The sequence below is a fragment of the Debaryomyces hansenii genome, assembly GCF_000006445.2.
Source record: "Debaryomyces hansenii CBS767 chromosome F complete sequence".
Classification (NCBI taxonomy): Eukaryota; Fungi; Ascomycota; class Pichiomycetes; order Serinales; family Debaryomycetaceae; genus Debaryomyces; species Debaryomyces hansenii.
In genome coordinates, this window is record NC_006048.2 from 1,763,868 (window position 1) to 1,783,994 (window position 20,127).

A 20,127-nucleotide genomic window follows, 5' to 3' on the forward strand; every position below is an offset into this window, starting at 1 on the left:
AAATTGTCTGCTGAAGTATAATAGGTAAAATGGGTAGAAGAGCTAAGAATAAGCAAGGTGTTCCACCTAGTTTCGATGACTTTCAGGCGAAGCAACAAAAGAAAGACTCAAAGAGAAAGAGATCTAATTCTACATCTGAACCAAGTCAGTCTATAAAAAAGACTAAAGATGAGAAGAGTAAACCAGAAATTTCCAAGGCCAAGGTGTCAGCTAAGGCTAAACCCGTTCAGGAGGAGGAACCAGAACTCGAAACTGAAGAAATAGTACACGCAAAGAAGTCATTGTTTGATGATTCGGACGAAGAAGGTCTCGAAGAGCTTGACGAAGAGATAGAAAACGATGAATTTGACGTAAACAGTGAAGATGGCGAAGATTTCGAGGACTCAGATGAAGACGACCGTGAGAAGCCTATGTTCTCGGACGATGAAGAAGATATGGACGGGTTGAATGCTGCTAATATGGAAGCGTTATCTAGAAAGTTAGATGAAGAAGAAGCAGAAGAAGCAGAAGAAGCAGAAAGAGAATTATTAGAAGGTCAGGTTGATCAACCTAGAGCTAAAATTTTGCCTACTGCTGAAGAAGAGGAAGAAATGGCTAGTGGTCCACAAGATGTCACAATGACAAGAACTAGAATGATCGAAATCGTGAAGGTTTTAGAAAATTTCAAAGAAATGGCAGAAGAAGGTAAATCAAGAGCAGAGTACGTTAGTAGATTGCTTAAGGATATCTGCGAATACTTTGGTTATTCCGAGTTCTTAGCTGATAAATTGTTCAACTTATTTTCTCCAGCCGAAGCAATGGAATTTTTTGAAGCTAATGAAATCGCCAGACCTATTACTATCAGAACTAATACCTTGAAGACAAGACGTCGTGATTTAGCGCAAACCTTGGTCAACCGTGGTGTTAATTTGCAACCAATTGGTTCTTGGACCAAGGTTGGTTTACAAATCTTTGATTCCCAAGTTCCAATTGGTGCAACACCAGAATACTTAGCGGGTCAATACATTTTACAAGCTGCATCCTCATTCTTACCAGTCATGGCATTAGATCCACAAGAAAACGAACGTATCTTAGACATGGCCGCCGCCCCCGGTGGTAAAACCACTTACATTTCTGCCATGATGAAGAATACTGGTTGTGTTTTTGCTAATGATGCTAACAAAGCACGTACCAAGTCTTTAATTGCCAATATTCACAGATTGGGATGTAAGAATACTATTGTCTGTAATTATGACGCAAGAGAATTTCCAAAAGTCATTGGTGGGTTTGATAGAATTTTGTTAGATGCACCATGTTCAGGTACCGGTGTTATTGCCAAGGACGAAACTGTCAAAGTAAGTCGTACAGAAAAGGACTTTATGCAAATTCCTCACTTGCAAAAGCAATTGTTATTATCAGCTATTGATTCAGTCGATGCAAATTCTGCAACTGGTGGTGTTATAGTGTATTCTACATGTTCCGTAGCTGTTGAAGAAAACGAATCGGTAGTTGATTATGCTTTAAGAAAGAGACCAAATGTCAAGTTAGTTGACGCTGGTTTACAAATCGGTAAAGAAGGATTCACATCATACCGTGGAAAACATTTCAGTCCTAGTATTTCATTGACTAGACGTTATTATCCACATACTTATAACGTTGATGGTTTCTATGTTGCAAAGTTCAAGAAAATTGCTCCTTCCCCACACGATATTTCTAAGGCTGGTGCTAAAGAAAAGGAATCTTTGGCCAGATCTGAAGCAGAAGAAGAAGGTATTATTCACGATGACTTTGCTGAATTCGACGATGATGCGGATAAAGGGATTATTGATCAAACAATTAAGAGAAACTTAAAGAGAAAGGGTATTAATCCAAATACTAGAAAATAAGTCTTAAATCATGAGATCGGGATCTATTTGCATAAGTGAAGTTTATTTGTTCTATTCTTGTATACTACCTATATATAAAACTTTAATTATACATACTTTTTTATAAATCAAGACCTGTATTACATTAAACAAGCATTACCCAAACCGTGTTCCTTTATATATTCTGGTCCAAGTTCTTCATACTCTTCTTTAGAAACATAACTGCTTTCACATTCTTCGCTTTGACTCCATTTTTGCATACCTTTCCAAGCATCTAAGATTGGGTCCTTTGCTTTACGGACCTTTAAAGGAGCCCCTACAGGCAAAAATGCTGTAAAATCTTTGGTGGTTCTTTCCACAAAATTTGGTAACTTTGCAAGACCTCCGGTAATAAAAACATCTTGAATCATACTATGGGATTGCCCATTAGAGGAGAAGTTACCATCTAACCTCCTATAGAGTAAATCGCTCAGTAGTTCAGCAACTCCCGCTTGGTCAAGACCAGCAATACTTGGTTGAAATAAAATTTCTGGGACTCGTATTCTTTCGATATTAAAATGCAATTGGTGATTCTTCTTGATTATTTCTGGGTGGTTGGCTAGTTCATCGGGGTCAGAGATTTCAGTTTGCATAGATATAGTAATGTTTTGACGAGGACCATGAATGAATTTATGTAACGTCAGATTCTTCCAATCAAATGTTTGTGAAGCTGCAAGTGTATCTTCATGATGAAAGTTTGGATCATATTTCAATAATTGTTCTTCTAATTTGAGTATTGCTGCATTATCTTCTTCTTGCTCTTCTTCTAAAGTAGCATTACTGATATCCCTATAAACACTCCAGTCATCATCGTTAGCTCCAAAAGTATCATTTGGATCATTATCTATTGTGCTATTTGCATTACGACGTCTTTTTCTTGATGCGCTCGAAGTTGATCCAGTTTCATCGTTTGCTAAGTCGGCAATATTTTTCATACGTTGTTGAGCTGCCATTGACTTCCTATCTTTCATAGAGTTCAATAATTTAGTCCTCTCTTTCATTCTACCGTATATTTGACCTAGCTCTTGTCTCTTCACAGTACACCAATCTTCCAAATCCCTTTCACGCCATTCTTCTTGTTCCTTCTCAAATTTGGCTAACGATTCCTCTTCTTGTCTTTTAATTTCCTTTGCACGTTCACGCGCATCGAAATTAGCCTTCATAAGTCTTTGTTTTCTCTTTTCTTTAATTTGATCTTCTGATAATTGGTCATCAGGAATATCAACTAGAGGCCACGAGTTACCTGGCTCATCCCCTTCATCTTGGTTATCACCAATATCTTGATTACGAGTTCTTTTCAAAGATTTATCCAAGTTTGTAACATATTTGTTAAAATCATTCAAGTCTTCAAACCCTTCTGCCTCCAATTTTTGTTGAACTTCCTTGGGCGATGTACTTTCAAATTCCAGCTTGATATTTGTATAATATTCTAATTCTTGTTCTTTTTGCACGAGCTTTTCGACTCTTTTCTGCTGGGCTTGTTCTTGCAACCTCTTACCCTGTTCTCTTCTTTTTTGGGTTTGTTTTGCCAACTCTTCGGCGGACTTCTTTTTTTCTGCTGGCACTGAGACGTCTACTGGCGCCTGAAGAACAACATCGTGTTCGTTTAAGAAGTCCATATTAAGATAGTTTGATAATTCTTCTTGGTAGTCTTTCAGGACGTAACAATGATCGTAAAATATATTGGTGGTGTTCTGAGACGTTAACTTTGTGGGGAAGTACGGATACTTCAATGACAATAACCTTTGAATAAACTGCAGCGACTGATCACCACCCCAATCTATTCTTTTTGTCTGCAGCAATATTCCCTTACCTTGAGAAACAGGAATAACGTGGGTCAGTTCGTGCCCCGTGCCGATGACAACCCCGTTGGCGGTATTGGTGGCAGAATTGGCGTAATACGAAAACAACGAATCAATTCCAAACGTCACCTTTGGTGCCTGGTACGCTTCAAAAAGCAATTCGTACATATTTTTTCTCTGGCTCATTGGACAGGCCACTGGCTCGGTCATAATCACCGGATTATTCAATCTCCCGTTGTCACTGTGGACCCCCAAGTGCTCAAAAGAATAATCAAGCATACACTCCACGTAATCCCAGTTTGTGACGAGCGGACCGTCGTATGGCGTCCTCAGTGACGATCTGAGCGACTGATCTCTATATACATCGTTCCCAACAATCGTCAACGTTTTCAACGCCTTACGATCCCTATACCGAGCTACAACGGCTGGGAACACATTATTCGGTACATTAGCATTAGTTAATCCTACCTTAAACGACGACGTGCCGATATCCAATGCAATTGGTACTCCTTGTTGATAATTATGGTAGAATGGCTCTGGCTCAGCAGGCGCTTCAAAATCCTTTAAAGGGTATATTTTTTGCGGTGGAAACTCCTCTTCTCGTGGCTTGTTAGCAGAACTATTTGAACTCATCACAACCCTGACTTTTCAACTAATATATGACACTTTCTTTCCTACTGATAATAGTTTACAATGAACTCTTACAGAGAATGAAGTTGGCCAAAAGTGTCGTGCGCGGACGTTAAAATGACACGATCTATAAGGAAGCATTTGGTAAATTGACATAAACATATAGTGGTTATAGCAATAAAAAATCAACAAAATACAATGTCGTCGGAAGAAAATCAATTCAATGTTCAAGGATATAACATTGTTACAATGCTCAAAAGGTTGGAGGCAGCTACATCTAGATTAGAAGATATCAGTATCTTTCAAACTGATAATAGATCAGACGGACAATCTATGAGATCGGTTGGTCAGGGTCAAGGAGCAGCGGCGGCAGGACAATCGGTGCAAAAGAATGAAGCTAAGGCGGTCGAAGGCGGCGAGCAGGAAGAAACGGTGCCTAAGTCAGTTGTTGAGTTCAAACATTTCATTGAGAAAAGCATTATTCCATTTGTGAAGAGCTCGCAAGCGATTGACGATTTAGTGGGAAAGGCAGCAGAGACATTCGAACAGGCATTCCAGGATCAATTACAGTTTTTGAGCATTGTGGCCAAGAGTAAGAAGCCTGAGATGTCGGATCCGGCATTTATGGAGGTTTTGAAGCCAATTAACGAGAAGATCGAACAGATCAACCAGGTCAAGGATTCTAATAGGGGATCGCAGTTTTACAACCATTTATGTACCATATGTGAAGGGGCTCCGGTTTTAGGATGGGTTGTGGGTGATACGCCGATGTCGTTGATCCCAGAATTTAAGGACAGTTCGCATTTCTGGTCCAATAGGGTCATGAAGGAATACAAGGAGAAAGACCAAAGACACGTTACATGGGTGAGCCAATTCTTGAACATTTTTGAAGCATTAAAGGTGTATGTGAAGGAATTCCATACCACGGGTCCATCGTGGAACAATGGCAATGGTAAACCATTAGGTGACGTGTTAGCTAGTGCTAAGGGTGTTGGTGCTCCAAGTGGAGGTGCCCCACCACCACCACCACCTCCTCCTCCGGCCGGGATCTTTGATACCGATAACTCGCAAAATTCCCAGTCGTCTGCGCCAGCTGGTGGTATGAATGCTGTTTTCGCTGACTTAAACAGGGGTGAAAACATCACGTCTGGTCTCAAGAAGGTCGAAAAGTCCGAAATGACCCACAAGAATCCATCATTGAGACAAGCGGCCCCACCGGTGTCCAAGAAGCCTACACCACCCAAAAAGCCTTCGAGCTTATCGTCGAGTCTGAATCTCGCGGAGCCAAAGAAAAAGCCTGCCAAGATGGAATTGGTCGATGGCACCAAATGGATCATCGAAAACTTCACCGAAGCCGATGTCCCATCGCAGCAACCGCTCGTGGTTGAGGCCGAAATGCAACAATCGGTCTTCATTGGCAATTGCAGCGGTATCACTGTCCAGGTCAAGGGCAAGGCCAACGCCATCTCGGTGTCGGAAACCACCAAAACCGGTGTCGTTGTGGACTCGTTGATCTCGGGTATCGACTTCATCAAGTCCTTCAAGTTCGGCTTGCAAGTCGTCGGAACCGTCGCCATGATCAGTGTCGACAAGTCGGACGAGGGTAGCATATACTTGTCGCAACAGAGTATCGATGCCGATGTCCAGATCTACACCAGTTGTGCTACCTCCTTGAACGTCAACGTATTGAAGAACGAAGACTTTGAAGAGCTCGCCATCCCTGAACAGTTTAAGCACTCCGTCAAAAACGGTAGGTTGGTCAGCGAAGTCGTTGAACACGCCGGTTAGTATTATCTCGGCCTACACTACAATCACTTACACTTACAATCAACCCATCTCACGCCATCCACGCCATCCTTGCCATTCACTCCACCATCCACCACTCCATCACGCCCTCTTTATCCTATATACGATTAACTAGTATCGACAATATATTGTAGTCTTTCATATGCATGGGGAGGTTAACACAAAATCAAAAAGAAATCAACTTCATCGTTTACACAAAATGGAACGTTAAAGAATTTTCCAAAGATAAAAAAAATTCAAATACTCGCTTTCGCCAACAGTTCTATTTAACTAATATATAGACGAAAATTTTGATTAATAAGTTAGGTTTGGAAAATATTCATTTTTCAAGTAGTTGTATTAATAAGATTGTTTGATAGAATTATAGGGTATAGAAAATGGTTAAGGAAACAAAGTTTTACGATCAATTAGGTGTGTCGCCATCAGCTGGAGATACCGAATTAAAGAAAGCTTATAGAAAGGCTGCATTGAAATATCATCCAGATAAGAATCCATCACCAGAAGCCGCTGAAAAGTTCAAGGAACTCTCACATGCTTACGAGATTCTTTCGGATGAACAGAAGAGAGAAGTGTATGATAGCTATGGTGAAGAAGGGTTATCAGGTGCCGGTGGTATGGGCGGCGGTATGGGAGCAGAAGACATCTTTTCGCAATTCTTCGGAGGAGGATTTGGCGGTATGGGTGGCGGAGCTTCCCGTGGACCAGCTAGAGGCAAGGACATCAAGCACTCGATCAGTTGTACCTTAGAAGAGTTGTACAAGGGTAGAACTGCGAAATTGGCATTGAACAAGACTATATTGTGTAAGACATGTGAAGGTCGTGGTGGTAAAGAAGGTAAGATCAAGCAGTGTTCTTCTTGTCACGGTCAAGGTATGAAGTTTGTCACAAGACAAATGGGTCCTATGATACAAAGATTCCAAACCGTTTGTGACGCTTGTCAAGGTTCTGGTGACATCTGTGACGCTAAGGACCGTTGTACCGCGTGTAAGGGTAAGAAGACTCAAACTGAACGTAAGATATTACAAGTCCACATTGATCCTGGTATGAAGGATGGCCAAAGAATCGTATTCAGCGGTGAAGGTGACCAAGAACCAGGTGTCACTCCTGGTGATGTCGTGTTTGTTGTTGACGAAAAGCAACACGAAAAGTTCACCAGAAAGGCTAACGACTTGTACTACGAAGCTGAAGTGGATTTAGCCACTGCCTTGACTGGTGGTGAACTTGCCTTCAAGCACGTTTCTGGCGACTACATCAAGATCCCAATCACCCCAGGTGAAGTTATTGCCCCAGGTGTTACCAAGGTAATTGAAAACCAAGGTATGCCAATCTACAGACACGGTGGCAACGGTCATATGTTTGTTAAATTCACCGTTAAGTTCCCAAAGAACAACTTTGCTACTGAAGCAAAATTGAAGGAATTAGAAGCTATTTTACCTCCAAAGGCTAAGGTTACCATTCCAAAGGGTACTGAGGTTGATGAATGTGAATTGGTCGATGTTGACCCACGTAAGCATCAATCTGCTGGAAGACGTGATGCTTATGATTCTGATGACGAAGAAGGTGGTGCCGGCCCAGGTGTCCAATGTGCATCTCAATAGGCATGCTGCTAGTACATAATTTATTACTGTTATTTATTATTGTTATTATTATTTAATAATGCCTATATTTATAAAGTTATATATAGTTTATCCTTGTCTATGGTTATTAATTTCGATTTAAAATCACTTGTATGTTATTCCAAATACAATTCTATATTCTAATTTATGCTTGTCTCTTCCAGTTTCTTCCTGGCAAGATATGCAGTATAATAAAGCACAGCTTCAGCTATCAAGCAGAAGCCTGCCATTAATGTGTATGTCCCTCCTTCGCCCATGGCGTTAACCATATTCTGCAAAACACCAATACCAACCGCAGCTAGGATACATCTGACAAAGTTAACACAGCTGGTCAGGGCCGATGCTTGACCAGGATACATATCAACAAGTAAGGTAGTTATTGCAGATAATTGTGCGACACTGCAGAACGAAATTACAAATGCCGCTATTAATATTGGTGCAATGTTAACCCTATATTGCAAACACCATCCAAATATAATTGAAAAACAAATTAACGATACTGTGGTAAATACGCAGAGTTCCAATCTTACTTTCCTGATATTAAACATAGGTCTTTCATTATCGTCCAAATGAGCGTATTTAGCATCGTGTGCAGTTTTTCTTCTTTTATAATTCCAATCTAATACTCTTCCTGCAACTATTGATCCCATTACTGTTGCAATACCAGAAGGAATATAACATATTCCAATGTGTATCATTGAGTACTTGTATTTCGTTTCTAGAGTTGTTGAAAGAGACGTAAGAGTCATCGTCCACACGGTATATTGGAACCCAGCAGGAATCAAGGCTACCAATACCTCTTTTCTGATGATTATTTTGAACGGTACAAGTATCAGACTAAATGATAAATTACGTGTAAGCAAAGTTTCAGTATCATTGGTCAATCTCGCTTTGAAGCAGGGGAGTGAAGCGATAGGCAGTTTATTAATCATTCTTTTAGCTGGAACAGACATATTTCCTACTATAGCCCTATTAGTTTCTGGTAATATAATAAAACTAATAATGGCCACACTTCCACTACCGATTGCCAAAAATACGAATATTCCTCTCCAGCTATAGCTATTGATAAGAGCAGCCCCTATTACTGCGCCAAACCCCTGTCCCACTAGTTGAATTCCTTGTACTAACCCCACAAATTTACCTCTCTCTGATATTTTGCTAAAGTCTCCTACAGATCCTGTAGATATTGCAACCATAGGTGCAATAGCGGCAGCCTGAGCACACCTTAGTACCCCCATCAACCAAAATACATTTGTCTGCGAAAGAGCTATGCATACTGCAAGGTAACCTATCACACAAAATAAAATACATGGTCTTCTGCCGTAAGTGTCAGAAAAGAATGCTAATATGGTAGGTGAAATTCCCTGAAATATCAAGTATCCCACAATCGACAAGTTCGCTACATCTTGAGTAATGTCGAATTCCCTTGTCAAAGACGGTAAGGCCGGGAAAAAAATTGACAGTGACACACTGGACCATATACCATTCGAGCTTAATAGTACTGATATCCCATACTTCTCTGCTTTGGTAAGAATAGAGTATCGTATCTCTCTGCCCTTCCCTATTTCTAAGCTTTCCTCTTTATTCAGCTTATTCTCATCAATTTTCAAAATATGCCTCTCAGATCCCGTATTTGAAGGGATTTGTTTTTCTATATCCTTGTTCATATTTATTGGGGCATTTCTGACACGGAGTATTGACTTAAGGTTTTTTATTTACCTAATATTCTTCTTGGTATATGTATCTCATCGACCATACAACCCATATTCGCATCGAATTATAAAGTCTAACCTGAAATTTTCTTACATACAAGAGAATGAAAATTTTAAGCGGCGCTACATTTCTACGTAACAACCGTCCGAGGCTCAGGATATCTACATTATGTTTTATACTTGTACAATAATTAATTCGATTTATTCAAAACTTGTATTATAGTTAAGTAATATATGTATATTTTTGGGTATCAAGGGAAAATGAGGCAAAATACAGAATTAGACTGAAAATGGGTGCAATATTATTTACCGTCCTTACTGGAATCTTTATGCGTATTATTATATTTCTTAGCAGGTGGATTCTTTGGAGTTGTGATCATGAAATTAATGCTGGAAGTTTTTGCGGCTGAAGAAACCTTGTGTCTTTTGTTGTGAAGATGGCCAGCAGCAGTTTCTTCATCTTTCTGCAGATGTTTTGCACTGTTGCTCCTTCTGGTTTCAATTTCAGGGGAGTGGTATGCAACTTGACTAGGTTGAATTGGTTGCATCAAACCAGATGGTGGAGCTCCAGATGGATGCATCAAATACTGGTGGGATGGTGGCCCATTGGATGGGGATGAGGCCATATAATAAGGATATGGATGTTGTTGTGGTACGTAGCCTGGCCCAGAAACGGCACGATAATTCTGGTGTTGCGGATACATGACTGGTGGATATTTCAGTGAATAGGGCGAGCCTAACACCGTTGTAGCAGTAGATGAGCCATTTTCCTGAGTTTGTTCATTCTGGGATTGTTGAGGTGGAGGGACCGACGAGCTTTGGGGACCCGGTGTGTAGAACATGGTGTATACACCATTTTGAGGTTGGGGTTGGTGATGTGGCAGATAACTGGAAGCAGGCACTGGTAACATAACTGGTCTATCGTTCTGGCTAGAAGGAGATCCTTTTTCCTTTTCATTAGCTTCACCAAAAGAAAATTCAGCACTAGTGGGCAGTTTATTAGGAGATCTTGCTGGAGAAGCATCAGCACTATTAGCAGATTTTATGCTCTCTGCAGTTTCTGAAAAAGATGGTAAAAGTCGACTTTCAGAATACCTTCTTTTGCCATTGTTGGTAGATGGGGTAGTTTGATCATGATTGTAGTGCACCGGGGTGTTGACAAGTTTGCTGATTTTATTTATCATGTCGTTAGGATCTGATTTCAATTCATTAATTTTAGATTTTAATTCTTCAATCGTCGTATTACTAACAAAGAGGAAAGGAATTAAGTCTCCACTGACATTTAAAGATTTAGCTAACTTCAATAACTCAATGGCAGTTTCTCCGAAATTATTTTTAATAGTTTCTTGTTTTGTCCTCTCCTGTTCACTTTTGTATCTCAATATTTCATTTAAAGTCTCTGCGCTGTAAGGCCATATTGACTCTTCATCGATTGCTTGAGAAGGTATGCCTAAAATTTGAGAAATTTTTTGATCAATGAGTATCCTGTTATTGGCATCCCAACGTATAGAATTGGCATGTTTAGTTTCCTTCACATCTGGTTGAGCAGTATGCGAAATCTCATCCATGCTCTTCCTTCTTGTAGATACTTTAGCTTCTGTGATGATTTTGTCAAGTGCATCTCCGTGAAGCAGTGACTGATGACCATAATGTTTGTAAGCTGAACGATCAATGTTGAAACCCTTTAAATTTGACAAGATCTTTTGGTCCGTTGGGGAACTCTTTTGCGAGCCATTGTTATTCTCCTTTCGATTGTCTCCATCTGACTCTGTTTCTTGATTTGAACTATTGTTGGTTCCACTTCGCGATAGAGTCGAGTCGGTAGAAAGTTGGAGCTCCTTGAGATTATGCGATCGGTTTGGTGAACCTGAATGGGACACAAGTCTCTCATCGGCCAGTGGTGTACTCATTAGGTTAACTAGAGATAACAATTTGGCAGGTTTTTTTATACATATAATAACAAGCGAAGATGTTAATCGTAAAAATGTAGTTGGATATCTTAGACGGAGTTGAATTATTATCTGAATACAACTTCAAATCTTCCCAACACTTAGATAGGTGTATAATTCGGTTGATTTCTATAACCTTCTAGAGACTTTTTTGTTCGTTAGTTTGCAATTTCTTAGTACTTAGCTCAATACTTTGACCTAATGTTTGACCTAGTTGATATACCTTTTAAGAGTGCCAAAATACTTAAATTTTAGGTTGTTCCCTACCTCCCTATTTTTCACAAAAAAAACTTTTCCCTTCTATCCATCATATATATATTTAACAATATAATTTCCAAAATTACTTATAGTAGACTGAAAATGGTACTCTTTGCCAGATCCATTATCAAATTATATGGAAGATTGAACAATTTCCTAATTAGGAAATGTTATTAATTCTCAAGCGTATTTTGCAGGAAAGCATCGTTCGTCATATGTGCTTTTGACCATATTAGGTATAGAAAATAGGTACGAATTGGGTTCATGTAGCTAGATTTACGGAATAAACACCTAGACTACAATAGCTCCTTACATCGGTATAATACTAAATATAAGTAGCAAAGACTGCGTGCTTGAAGTAACAGCTTCTTACAGATTATCCCATCGTATTTGTTAATTATCGCACTTGTTACTGTTTACAGAATAAGGAGAACCTTTTAAGTCCGCAAGATAGGACCAAGCCATTGGAGTCTGGATCATATAAAAGTATACTGTATTAGGAATCTAAAAAATATAGAGGGTGCAAATATTACGCTTCGCATCTATTTGTGGCCTAGGTTGACGCAAACAATCGCATGGGTATTGATATATAATAAGAGGAAATGTCCTTGTTAGTATTTAGGAAGTGACGGGTCGTAGTATTTCAGAAAGAGAAATGGTTGGGCTATTTTGAAGTAGCCACGGATTCGACTTCATTTTCAGGTTTATAGTATCATTCCAAGAACATATCAAGTCTACACCAAAGCTTATTGAGAATAAAGTTGTTGGCAATCAACTCAGTTGTAATCATAATAATAAATGATCATCTCGTAGTATGGTAGTAAGTTGTCGAGCCATTATTGGCAGAGAAACGTATATTACTCTATGTAGGCATTTTGGTGCGATGTTACTCAAATAAAGTTGGGGATTAAAACAATAATTGCCTTGGAGTCATTACCTATTTCAACACTGTAGAGCAAAAGAAATCAATTATACGAAGCTATGACCCATAATGGTAATTTTCAACAAAGTTCGATACCTATTAATAATACCAAACTTGTTTTAATTGCCTTGAGTGGACCATCGTCTTCTGGGAAGAGTACTACGGCTAAGGCACTCCATAAACTATTTAAGGGATCGAAGGTAGTGCATTTAGATGATTTCTACTTCCCTGATGATGAAATACCTGTTGATCCCAAGACAAATGAGCAAAATTGGGATTGTTCGGATGCAATCGATTTTGAAAAATTCGCTGACTATATCAACGGACTTAAGTCAAACAAAACCCTGACTGCACAAATAGACTCTTTAGAAGATGAGGCTGATCTACAATTATCAAGAGAAGAAATAAACCATTTTTCATATGTGATCAATTCATACAAGCATGTACTAAATGATAAGGTTATCGTATTCGTTGATGGATTCATGTTATATCATGATGATAAAATTTCCAGCTTATTTGACATCCGGTTATTCTTCCACGCAAAATATGAAACATTGAAAACAAGAAGAGAGTCAAGGGCAGGATACAATACAGTAGGTGGGTTTTGGGTCGATCCACCGGAGTATTTTAGTAGAATGGTCTGGCCTGAGTATATTAAAAGTCACAGACATCTATTTGAAAAAGAAGATGTGAATTTAAAGTTAAACTCTCATGCTAAAGACGACCTAGAACTTTACGATATCCAGAATGAAGATTTATCTCTACACGATTTGATAGACTTGCCCTTAAAAATAATATTAGATAAATTGGAATGAATGATTTATAGATATTTTTTAATATATAGACAGGAAATACATATTAACTATTATACAATTTATTTCTTGGACTTCTTAGGCTTTTTGTTTGCACTCTTCATTTCGGATTCATAAATATCGGTAGCATTTTCACCTTTTTGTCTTTTAGAATTCTTATTCTTAACACTAACTACACCTTTGCCATTAACAGCCTTAGCGACCGATTTACCGGCAGCTTGCCAGTCTGCATCATCAGCAATTGCGTATTTATCTAAATTAATGGCATTAATAAATTCCTTTTGTTTCGCCTTTAATTCTTGCATGGCTTCATCACCAGCCTCTTCTAAATCATCTTGCATATCCTGTTCTATCTTATCATAATCAACGAGTTCTGATTCGCCTTCCATTGCCTTAACAGCCTCATCTTCATATTGGGGCATAGAATCTTCAATAGACTTACTTAATATATTTCTGAAATAAGTCGAAAATTTACGGACAATTTTAGCGAACATTGCCATTGATTGATTGGATGGTAAGTTTAATTCCTTTGATATATGATCCAAGTCTTTATGTTGTAACCCAATAGCCAATAAAATAGCTGCTTGGACAGATGATAAATTTACGTCACTACCTGTTTTCTTCGAAAAATACAAATGGGAAATCAATGGTAACATATCCACAATAACATGATAATCTAACAAGTTATTAGCGTATGAATCTAACCTCTTCAAGTCGAAAGGAGATAAAATGTTATCTAAATCGTTTCTTGTTAATCTCTTAATTTTATCTTCGTGATTCTCACCCGCTTCTGTTGCCTCGATAATATTTAAGGCTTGAACAGCCGGAAATTTCTTGAACTCATATGACAATAACTGTAAGAAACGCTTGTGGAAGTCCTTCGAAAATTCCTGTAACCATGTCTTTTCACGATTCTGCAAAACGTTTATCATGACAGAAGTATGCTCACCTGTCAAATCATTAGCAGTTTGTCTTAAATAAACAGGAACGAACCCAGATCTTTTCCAGAACTTTTGCAATTGTGGAGTTAATCCAAATGATACACCTAAATAATGCAAAAAGTAAGGTGGCTTTTCAGATAATTTTAACAATAACGGTGGCAATGATTTGGCATCTCTCAATTTGATTTCGTCTTTCAACGAGGCATTAGCCAATTCTTTATCTGTAACTCTGGTAATAGTATGGTCATTGATTTCAGATGATTCACTAATATCTGTGAATTTTCCTTCGTAATAATCTTGTAATAATTCTAGAGCTCTTGAACCATAACCCATTCCAGCGTATTCTGGATTTGTAGCAATTCTTACAACTCTGGCACCAGATAACGACGCGAACTCTTCATCTTGAAACTGTTGAGAGATTAACCAAGGAATTAAATCACCTCCAGCCCTCTGACCACGAGATAACGATTTACGAACACTCTCTTTCGAAATCTCACCTTCTAATGCAAGCTGGATAACACATAATGGATCTGGAATTCTATTGTCGCCTTCTTCAATTGGAGGCAATAAGACGAATAATTGATGAGCAGGGGCATCACTCATCAATTGCAAATCATTAGGAGAATTTTTGTAATGCGATGCAACATACAAAGCCATCATTTTTTGCAAGAACGCTTCAGAGACAGGATGATACGAGAACAATGTATCTCTGTTCACGTAAAATAAGTTACATTGAGAGGGGTGTGGACAACCTTTAGTAGCAAATTTAGAATTTCTGGATAATGAAACGTCTAAGCACAATAACTTATTCAACCATTTCTCAACTGGATCTCCTGGGGCATATCTGATTGGTTCATCTAACACTACTTCACGCAAGTCTCTTCCAGATGTAACAGAATCAAAATTAGATTTGTTATCTCTTGATACAACGGCGGTATCGTCATTTCTCTTGTTACTATTGGATTCGGTACGTAATTGCTGAATCAATTTCAAAGACAACGATCTACCTGTACCTTCGTAACCATTAATAGTAGAAGCCATGAAAATCAAGTATGGGCCCATTAACTTTTTCACAACCGGTAATGGGATAGCTGCAGCTTCATCAATAATAACTAATTCGGCCTGGCCTAATACATGGTTATCATTTGGTGAAATATATTGAATAGTCTGACGGTGACCACGCTTAATGTCAACTCTAACAATAGCCTTATTAAATGATGGGTTAGTTGATTGGATAATATCATAATCCATATGCTCGGTATATCCTAAGGCATCAAATCCCTTGAAAACAAATTCAAACAAAGTCTTCAAATTCTCTGGAGAAGGAGATGTAACGAAAATATTAGAGTAACCATGAGAAACAGCGGCAGCAATAGCAATACCTAAAGCTGCAGACTTACCACGACCTCTGCCTGCAGTTAATGCTACCGTGCTTCTTAATGTCTTTTCTGAAATAACATCAATAAATGTTAAAATGGATTGAGCTTGATTTACTGTTTTAGATAATCCAACTAAGGCACCTGCTGGTTGGACATCAGCCAAGCTTTCCTTCAATTCTTTCAATTCTCTGGCATTAGGTGATAAATCTTCATCGTCCTTGGCAGGTAATTGCTTAACGTGTTTACCTCCAGAGATAGGTAAAACATTTAGTTCATCATCTACAACCAAACAATTTTCACATGAACCTAAGGACAATAAAAATCTTTCATTGAATCTTGCAACAACATCATCGTGAGCTTCGGTTCTGTAACGTGAATGGATGTCCATTGTCATGGTGTATAACTGCTTCAATGAAGCCATCGACTTCAACAAAATTACTACTAATCCACCACCTTCAACAGTTTCTATAGTCCTGGCTAATAAATTAGGTGTGATAGCTTCGAAATCTTGCAAAATACACATACCATAGGTATTACCCAAGATTTTTTCGGTTTCTTTATAGTATACATATCTAATATGCTGATTGGAAATAAAGGCTTCGAATGGATCCTGGTCATTTACCTCTCTTACTCCCCTTTTGATATCTTTTTTTATCTTAGTCTCTCTCTTCTGTCTGTGTGATGTAAAGCCTAATAACTTCTTCTTGTATGCCCATAAAACAGACTTGTTCATTTTCAAATCGGCTGACATCATTAAATAGTGCAAATTTGGCAACTGATTACGGGCTTTATCACCCACAATGAAGAAAAAGCTTCTTTCCTTTTCTTGTACCCCATTACGTATAAGCGATGGAATACGTGCATCAATAGCCTTCTTACCCATCTTGAATAGTCTCTTGTTTACTCTACTTAAGATCTTTATCCTTAGTAGTATTTATGTCCCAGTCTGAAAAAAAATCTCATTAGATGAGTCGTGCGATAACCGGAATCGTATCTATGATATCACTAGAACTAGGCATAAGCACCAATGTGGGTCCAACAAGAGGTTCAGCGTGTCGGGAAAAATGTAATATGGTGGTATTGAAAGGATAAAAGGATATAATATTCATATATGACTCAAAAAATTTCAATTGAGCTCAATATACGAGTAATAGGAGATGTTCCATAAAATGTTCCGTTTGTGGATTGCAAAAAATCGGTTTATGCCCCAAAATCAAATTGCAGATTCAGCGGGTAAAAGTTTCAACTATAATTTATACAAGATTAGAAAATAAGCCTATTGAATAGGAAACCTAAGCATTGAAAAGAATTCCACATTATATTCGTATCGGTCATCAGAAAAAATAAATTTGAATCATGGGAAGACCAAAAAATTCGAAGAATAAGGTCAAGACTAAGACTTCATCGTGGTCTTCCAAAAAACCTGATAAGCAACAAGTTAAGGCTAAACCAAGTGAAAGGACAGATGAAAATTTTAGTGGCGATAATACTGAACAGTACAGTGGCTTTCCTGAACCCCACCGATCGAACAATGGGGGAAATGGGGGTGTGGTTAAGAAAAGAAAAGTTGCACCAAGATCGGGGTTACAGTTCAAAGTTGGCCCATCATTTGAAAACACAACGTTATATAGACCCATATTTATAACTTCTACTAATGAAAATGTCTTCCCTTTTGTTAACGCCAGAATCGATAGAGGATTTGAGAATCATGGTGGGGAATGGATCGGGTACAAGCGCAACTATTTCACATTAGTTAGCTGCTTTGAATTCGAGGGAATTAACCCTGAAACTTTCTTCAATGAAAAGTTTCATATTATTAACGATCTTGGAGAGCTTGAAAATATCAGTTGTTTTGCTCTAAGATTGGTTTCACGATGTTCAGAGGATGAATCTGTTGTGAACCTCATTCAGCACACAGCTAAGCGGGACAGGGGTCCACAATACCTGCCTCCCGTTTTCCCAGCCATTTCAGGATATCTACCATCTCATTCAATTATCAAGCAGGCTTCCAATATTCGTAATGGGGACAAAATTGATCAATACAATCGGATGTTCTATCTCGATAATGCTACTCTACAAAAGTGCATGGATACATCAATTTTAAGTACATACCCAGAGGGTAGAATAGCCACTGTTGCAAGATACGAACGTATTCAATTTTCTACATCAATAAACTATCGAAAATCTTCCATGGTTAATAGACACTTCATTTTAAAAGTCGAGTTATTGGGACTACTAGATGATGGTAAATACGCAGTTTTAGCTAGTACAGAAACCCAACCACTAGTTGTAAGAGGCCGGTCCCCATCAAATTATCAAATGGCAAGAAGAAACTTGAAGGCGTTAAATTCTAATAATCAAAGAGAACACGCCAGTGGTTCAAATTCAAGCTCATCATCCAACGCAGACGAGTTGTCACTAGACGACAAATCCAAAAATAAGTCTAACAGAGAAATATCACTGATAAAAACTAAATACAATCTTTTGGAGTTGCAGAAACCGTCCAAGAGAGGAAGAAAGAAAAAAGAGAAGCTTAAAGCAGATAATATTGAAAAATTACGTGCATTAAGAACGTATCAAAACCAAGGCGTAAAACAAGAATTGTATAATTGGGAAGATGAATTTATCGATGACGATCTATTTCCTCCCATCATTCAAGCCAAACAAGAATCTTTCGATTCGATATTCGATCTGTTCCCTTACCAGACAGAATTCAATTTGAACCTTGAGTCTGCCAAGACGCCCAAGAAGCCTAAAAAGTCAAAATCTAAGAAAGCAAAATCTTACGAAAAGGAAATAGAAGTGCACCGAACTGGAATGCCTATGTCAGCATGTAGATCCCAAGGTACAGACAACTCAAGCTTCAATCAAGTAGAGGATGATAGTTTTGTTGAATTTCAAAAAGAATTGTCTATACTTCAAAAGGAATTAAAAGTTGAAAAACCAGTTAGAATACATTGTTAGGCCTCTTAACTTAATTTTTTACATCATTACATGCAACATCTCTTTATAGCATCATGTAGACCAACTTATAAAAGCCATGGTAGTGAAAGTATATTTTTGGTATTCGCTTACGTAATGTTGAACCTTTTTGATGTTTCCTCAAAATGCAGTTTTTGAAAATCTACACCACCTCCGATCAGGCAAATTCATTACACCTATACAATATTAAAAGTAAAGGATTCCTTCCATCTAATATATAAAAACTCCGGAGGTTAATGTTATTCTTCAGTTTTTTTAAAACTCTTGTTGATCAAGAAGTGACCGTTGAGTTAAAAAATGATATAGAAATTAAGGGCATTTTAAAGTCAGTAGACCAGTATTTGAACTTGAAATTAGACAATATCTCATGTGTCAATGAATCCAAATATCCACACTTACAATCTGTTAAGAATTTGTTTATAAGAGGTTCCACTGTTCGTTATGTCCATATGAATTCGAATTCTGTTGATTGTACATTATTGCAAGATGCATCAAGAAGAGGTACGTTTAAATTATTATTATTGTCTTAATTCCACTCACATATACTAACATTCAATTATAGAAGCTATGGTCCAATCAGCAAAATAAGTTGAGTTAATTTACGTTGGTTATGTAATGTATTATAGTTTATAAATATACCGTTCTAAATTAATTATTCAAAATACTACACGATTGGTATTTATTTCGTAGGAGTTGCCAACCGAATCAAACAATGTGCTCTAGAATGACCTGGTTTGGAACAGTACGAACATATTTTCTTCGACTTAGTATGATATTGCTTCTTATACCCTTTAGGACTTGAATATCCCTTAGGACTTGGTCGTATCTCCGAATTCGTATCCGTGACTGAGTCTTTCTGTAAAGTTAGCTCACCCAACCCATCCAGCAATCTTTTATCACTTTCCTTGCCGAGAAGATACTGTAATTTCTGCTTGGGTATAATTATGAATTCATTATCGCTGTTGATATTCCATACTTCATGATCGCATTTGCTGCATTTGATTACATTGTTTATCTTCTGTCTCAATATTTCTTCTGGTATCTCACCGTCCACCTTAATACCTTCTTGTTCTTGTAGTATTCTAATGTATTTGTTAATTTCATGAAGCTTAGAATCATACCCTTTTTTCAATTCCTCCAACTCGTGATTTTTTTGGTTTATGATTTTTGCGAGTGTATCCACACTCTTCAGTAATTCTACTATCGACATAAGCTTTACTGAACCTCCCCAGGAGTCATAAATAATAGTCAGATCTTTCAGGCTCATCTTGTTCTCTCCATGTTCTTGCATATAAACATATCAGACCGAACATATCTCACTTTTTTTCATTTTTCTATGCTGTGATGGCGTATGGCAGAAGCGCGCAGATTGTGTACTTTTGATTCTTTATTACAGTTTAAGTGTCCGGTTCGATCTCTGCGGTCGCAAACTTGT

At 38.1% G+C, this 20,127-nt stretch overlaps 11 protein-coding genes across 11 annotated transcripts; 6 read left to right on the top strand and 5 right to left on the bottom strand. All coding sequences in view use genetic code 12, as the record gives it.

Annotated features, from left to right (window-relative positions):
* Positions 1-29: 29 nt before the first annotated feature.
* Positions 30-1,865, top strand: DEHA2F21054g (DEHA2F21054p; the record flags this gene model as incomplete). The annotated part of the gene is made up of 1 exon (XM_461265.1): positions 30-1,865. The coding sequence occupies one exon, from the start codon at positions 30-32 to the stop codon at positions 1,863-1,865; it is 1,836 nt and encodes a 611-aa protein (XP_461265.1).
* Positions 1,866-1,984: 119 nt separating this feature from the next.
* DEHA2F21076g (DEHA2F21076p) lies at positions 1,985-4,318 on the bottom strand (the record flags this gene model as incomplete). Its single annotated transcript, XM_461266.1, has 1 exon — positions 1,985-4,318. One exon carries the CDS (start codon positions 4,316-4,318, stop codon positions 1,985-1,987), a length of 2,334 nt encoding a protein of 777 aa, XP_461266.2.
* Positions 4,319-4,513: 195 nt separating this feature from the next.
* Positions 4,514-6,103, top strand: DEHA2F21098g (DEHA2F21098p; the record flags this gene model as incomplete). Its single annotated transcript, XM_002770818.1, has 1 exon — positions 4,514-6,103. One exon carries the CDS (start codon positions 4,514-4,516, stop codon positions 6,101-6,103), a length of 1,590 nt encoding a protein of 529 aa, XP_002770864.1.
* Positions 6,104-6,498: 395 nt separating this feature from the next.
* DEHA2F21120g (DEHA2F21120p) lies at positions 6,499-7,719 on the top strand (the record flags this gene model as incomplete). Its single annotated transcript, XM_461267.1, has 1 exon — positions 6,499-7,719. One exon carries the CDS (start codon positions 6,499-6,501, stop codon positions 7,717-7,719), a length of 1,221 nt encoding a protein of 406 aa, XP_461267.1.
* Positions 7,720-7,877: 158 nt separating this feature from the next.
* On the bottom strand, positions 7,878-9,404 carry DEHA2F21142g (DEHA2F21142p; the record flags this gene model as incomplete). The annotated part of the gene is made up of 1 exon (XM_461268.1): positions 7,878-9,404. One exon carries the CDS (start codon positions 9,402-9,404, stop codon positions 7,878-7,880), a length of 1,527 nt encoding a protein of 508 aa, XP_461268.2.
* Positions 9,405-9,751: 347 nt separating this feature from the next.
* On the bottom strand, positions 9,752-11,359 carry DEHA2F21164g (DEHA2F21164p; the record flags this gene model as incomplete). The annotated part of the gene is made up of 1 exon (XM_461269.1): positions 9,752-11,359. One exon carries the CDS (start codon positions 11,357-11,359, stop codon positions 9,752-9,754), a length of 1,608 nt encoding a protein of 535 aa, XP_461269.2.
* Positions 11,360-12,637: 1,278 nt separating this feature from the next.
* DEHA2F21186g (DEHA2F21186p) lies at positions 12,638-13,393 on the top strand (the record flags this gene model as incomplete). The annotated part of the gene is made up of 1 exon (XM_461270.1): positions 12,638-13,393. One exon carries the CDS (start codon positions 12,638-12,640, stop codon positions 13,391-13,393), a length of 756 nt encoding a protein of 251 aa, XP_461270.2.
* Positions 13,394-13,452: 59 nt separating this feature from the next.
* DEHA2F21208g (DEHA2F21208p) lies at positions 13,453-16,593 on the bottom strand (the record flags this gene model as incomplete). Its single annotated transcript, XM_461271.1, has 1 exon — positions 13,453-16,593. One exon carries the CDS (start codon positions 16,591-16,593, stop codon positions 13,453-13,455), a length of 3,141 nt encoding a protein of 1,046 aa, XP_461271.1.
* A 473-nt stretch (positions 16,594-17,066) lies between these two features.
* DEHA2F21230g (DEHA2F21230p) lies at positions 17,067-18,674 on the top strand (the record flags this gene model as incomplete). The annotated part of the gene is made up of 1 exon (XM_002770819.1): positions 17,067-18,674. The coding sequence occupies one exon, from the start codon at positions 17,067-17,069 to the stop codon at positions 18,672-18,674; it is 1,608 nt and encodes a 535-aa protein (XP_002770865.1).
* A 254-nt stretch (positions 18,675-18,928) lies between these two features.
* On the top strand, positions 18,929-19,222 carry DEHA2F21252g (DEHA2F21252p; the record flags this gene model as incomplete). Its single annotated transcript, XM_461273.1, has 1 exon — positions 18,929-19,222. One exon carries the CDS (start codon positions 18,929-18,931, stop codon positions 19,220-19,222), a length of 294 nt encoding a protein of 97 aa, XP_461273.1.
* Positions 19,223-19,371: 149 nt separating this feature from the next.
* Positions 19,372-19,983, bottom strand: DEHA2F21274g (DEHA2F21274p; the record flags this gene model as incomplete). Its single annotated transcript, XM_002770820.1, has 1 exon — positions 19,372-19,983. One exon carries the CDS (start codon positions 19,981-19,983, stop codon positions 19,372-19,374), a length of 612 nt encoding a protein of 203 aa, XP_002770866.1.
* Positions 19,984-20,127: the final 144 nt, after the last annotated feature.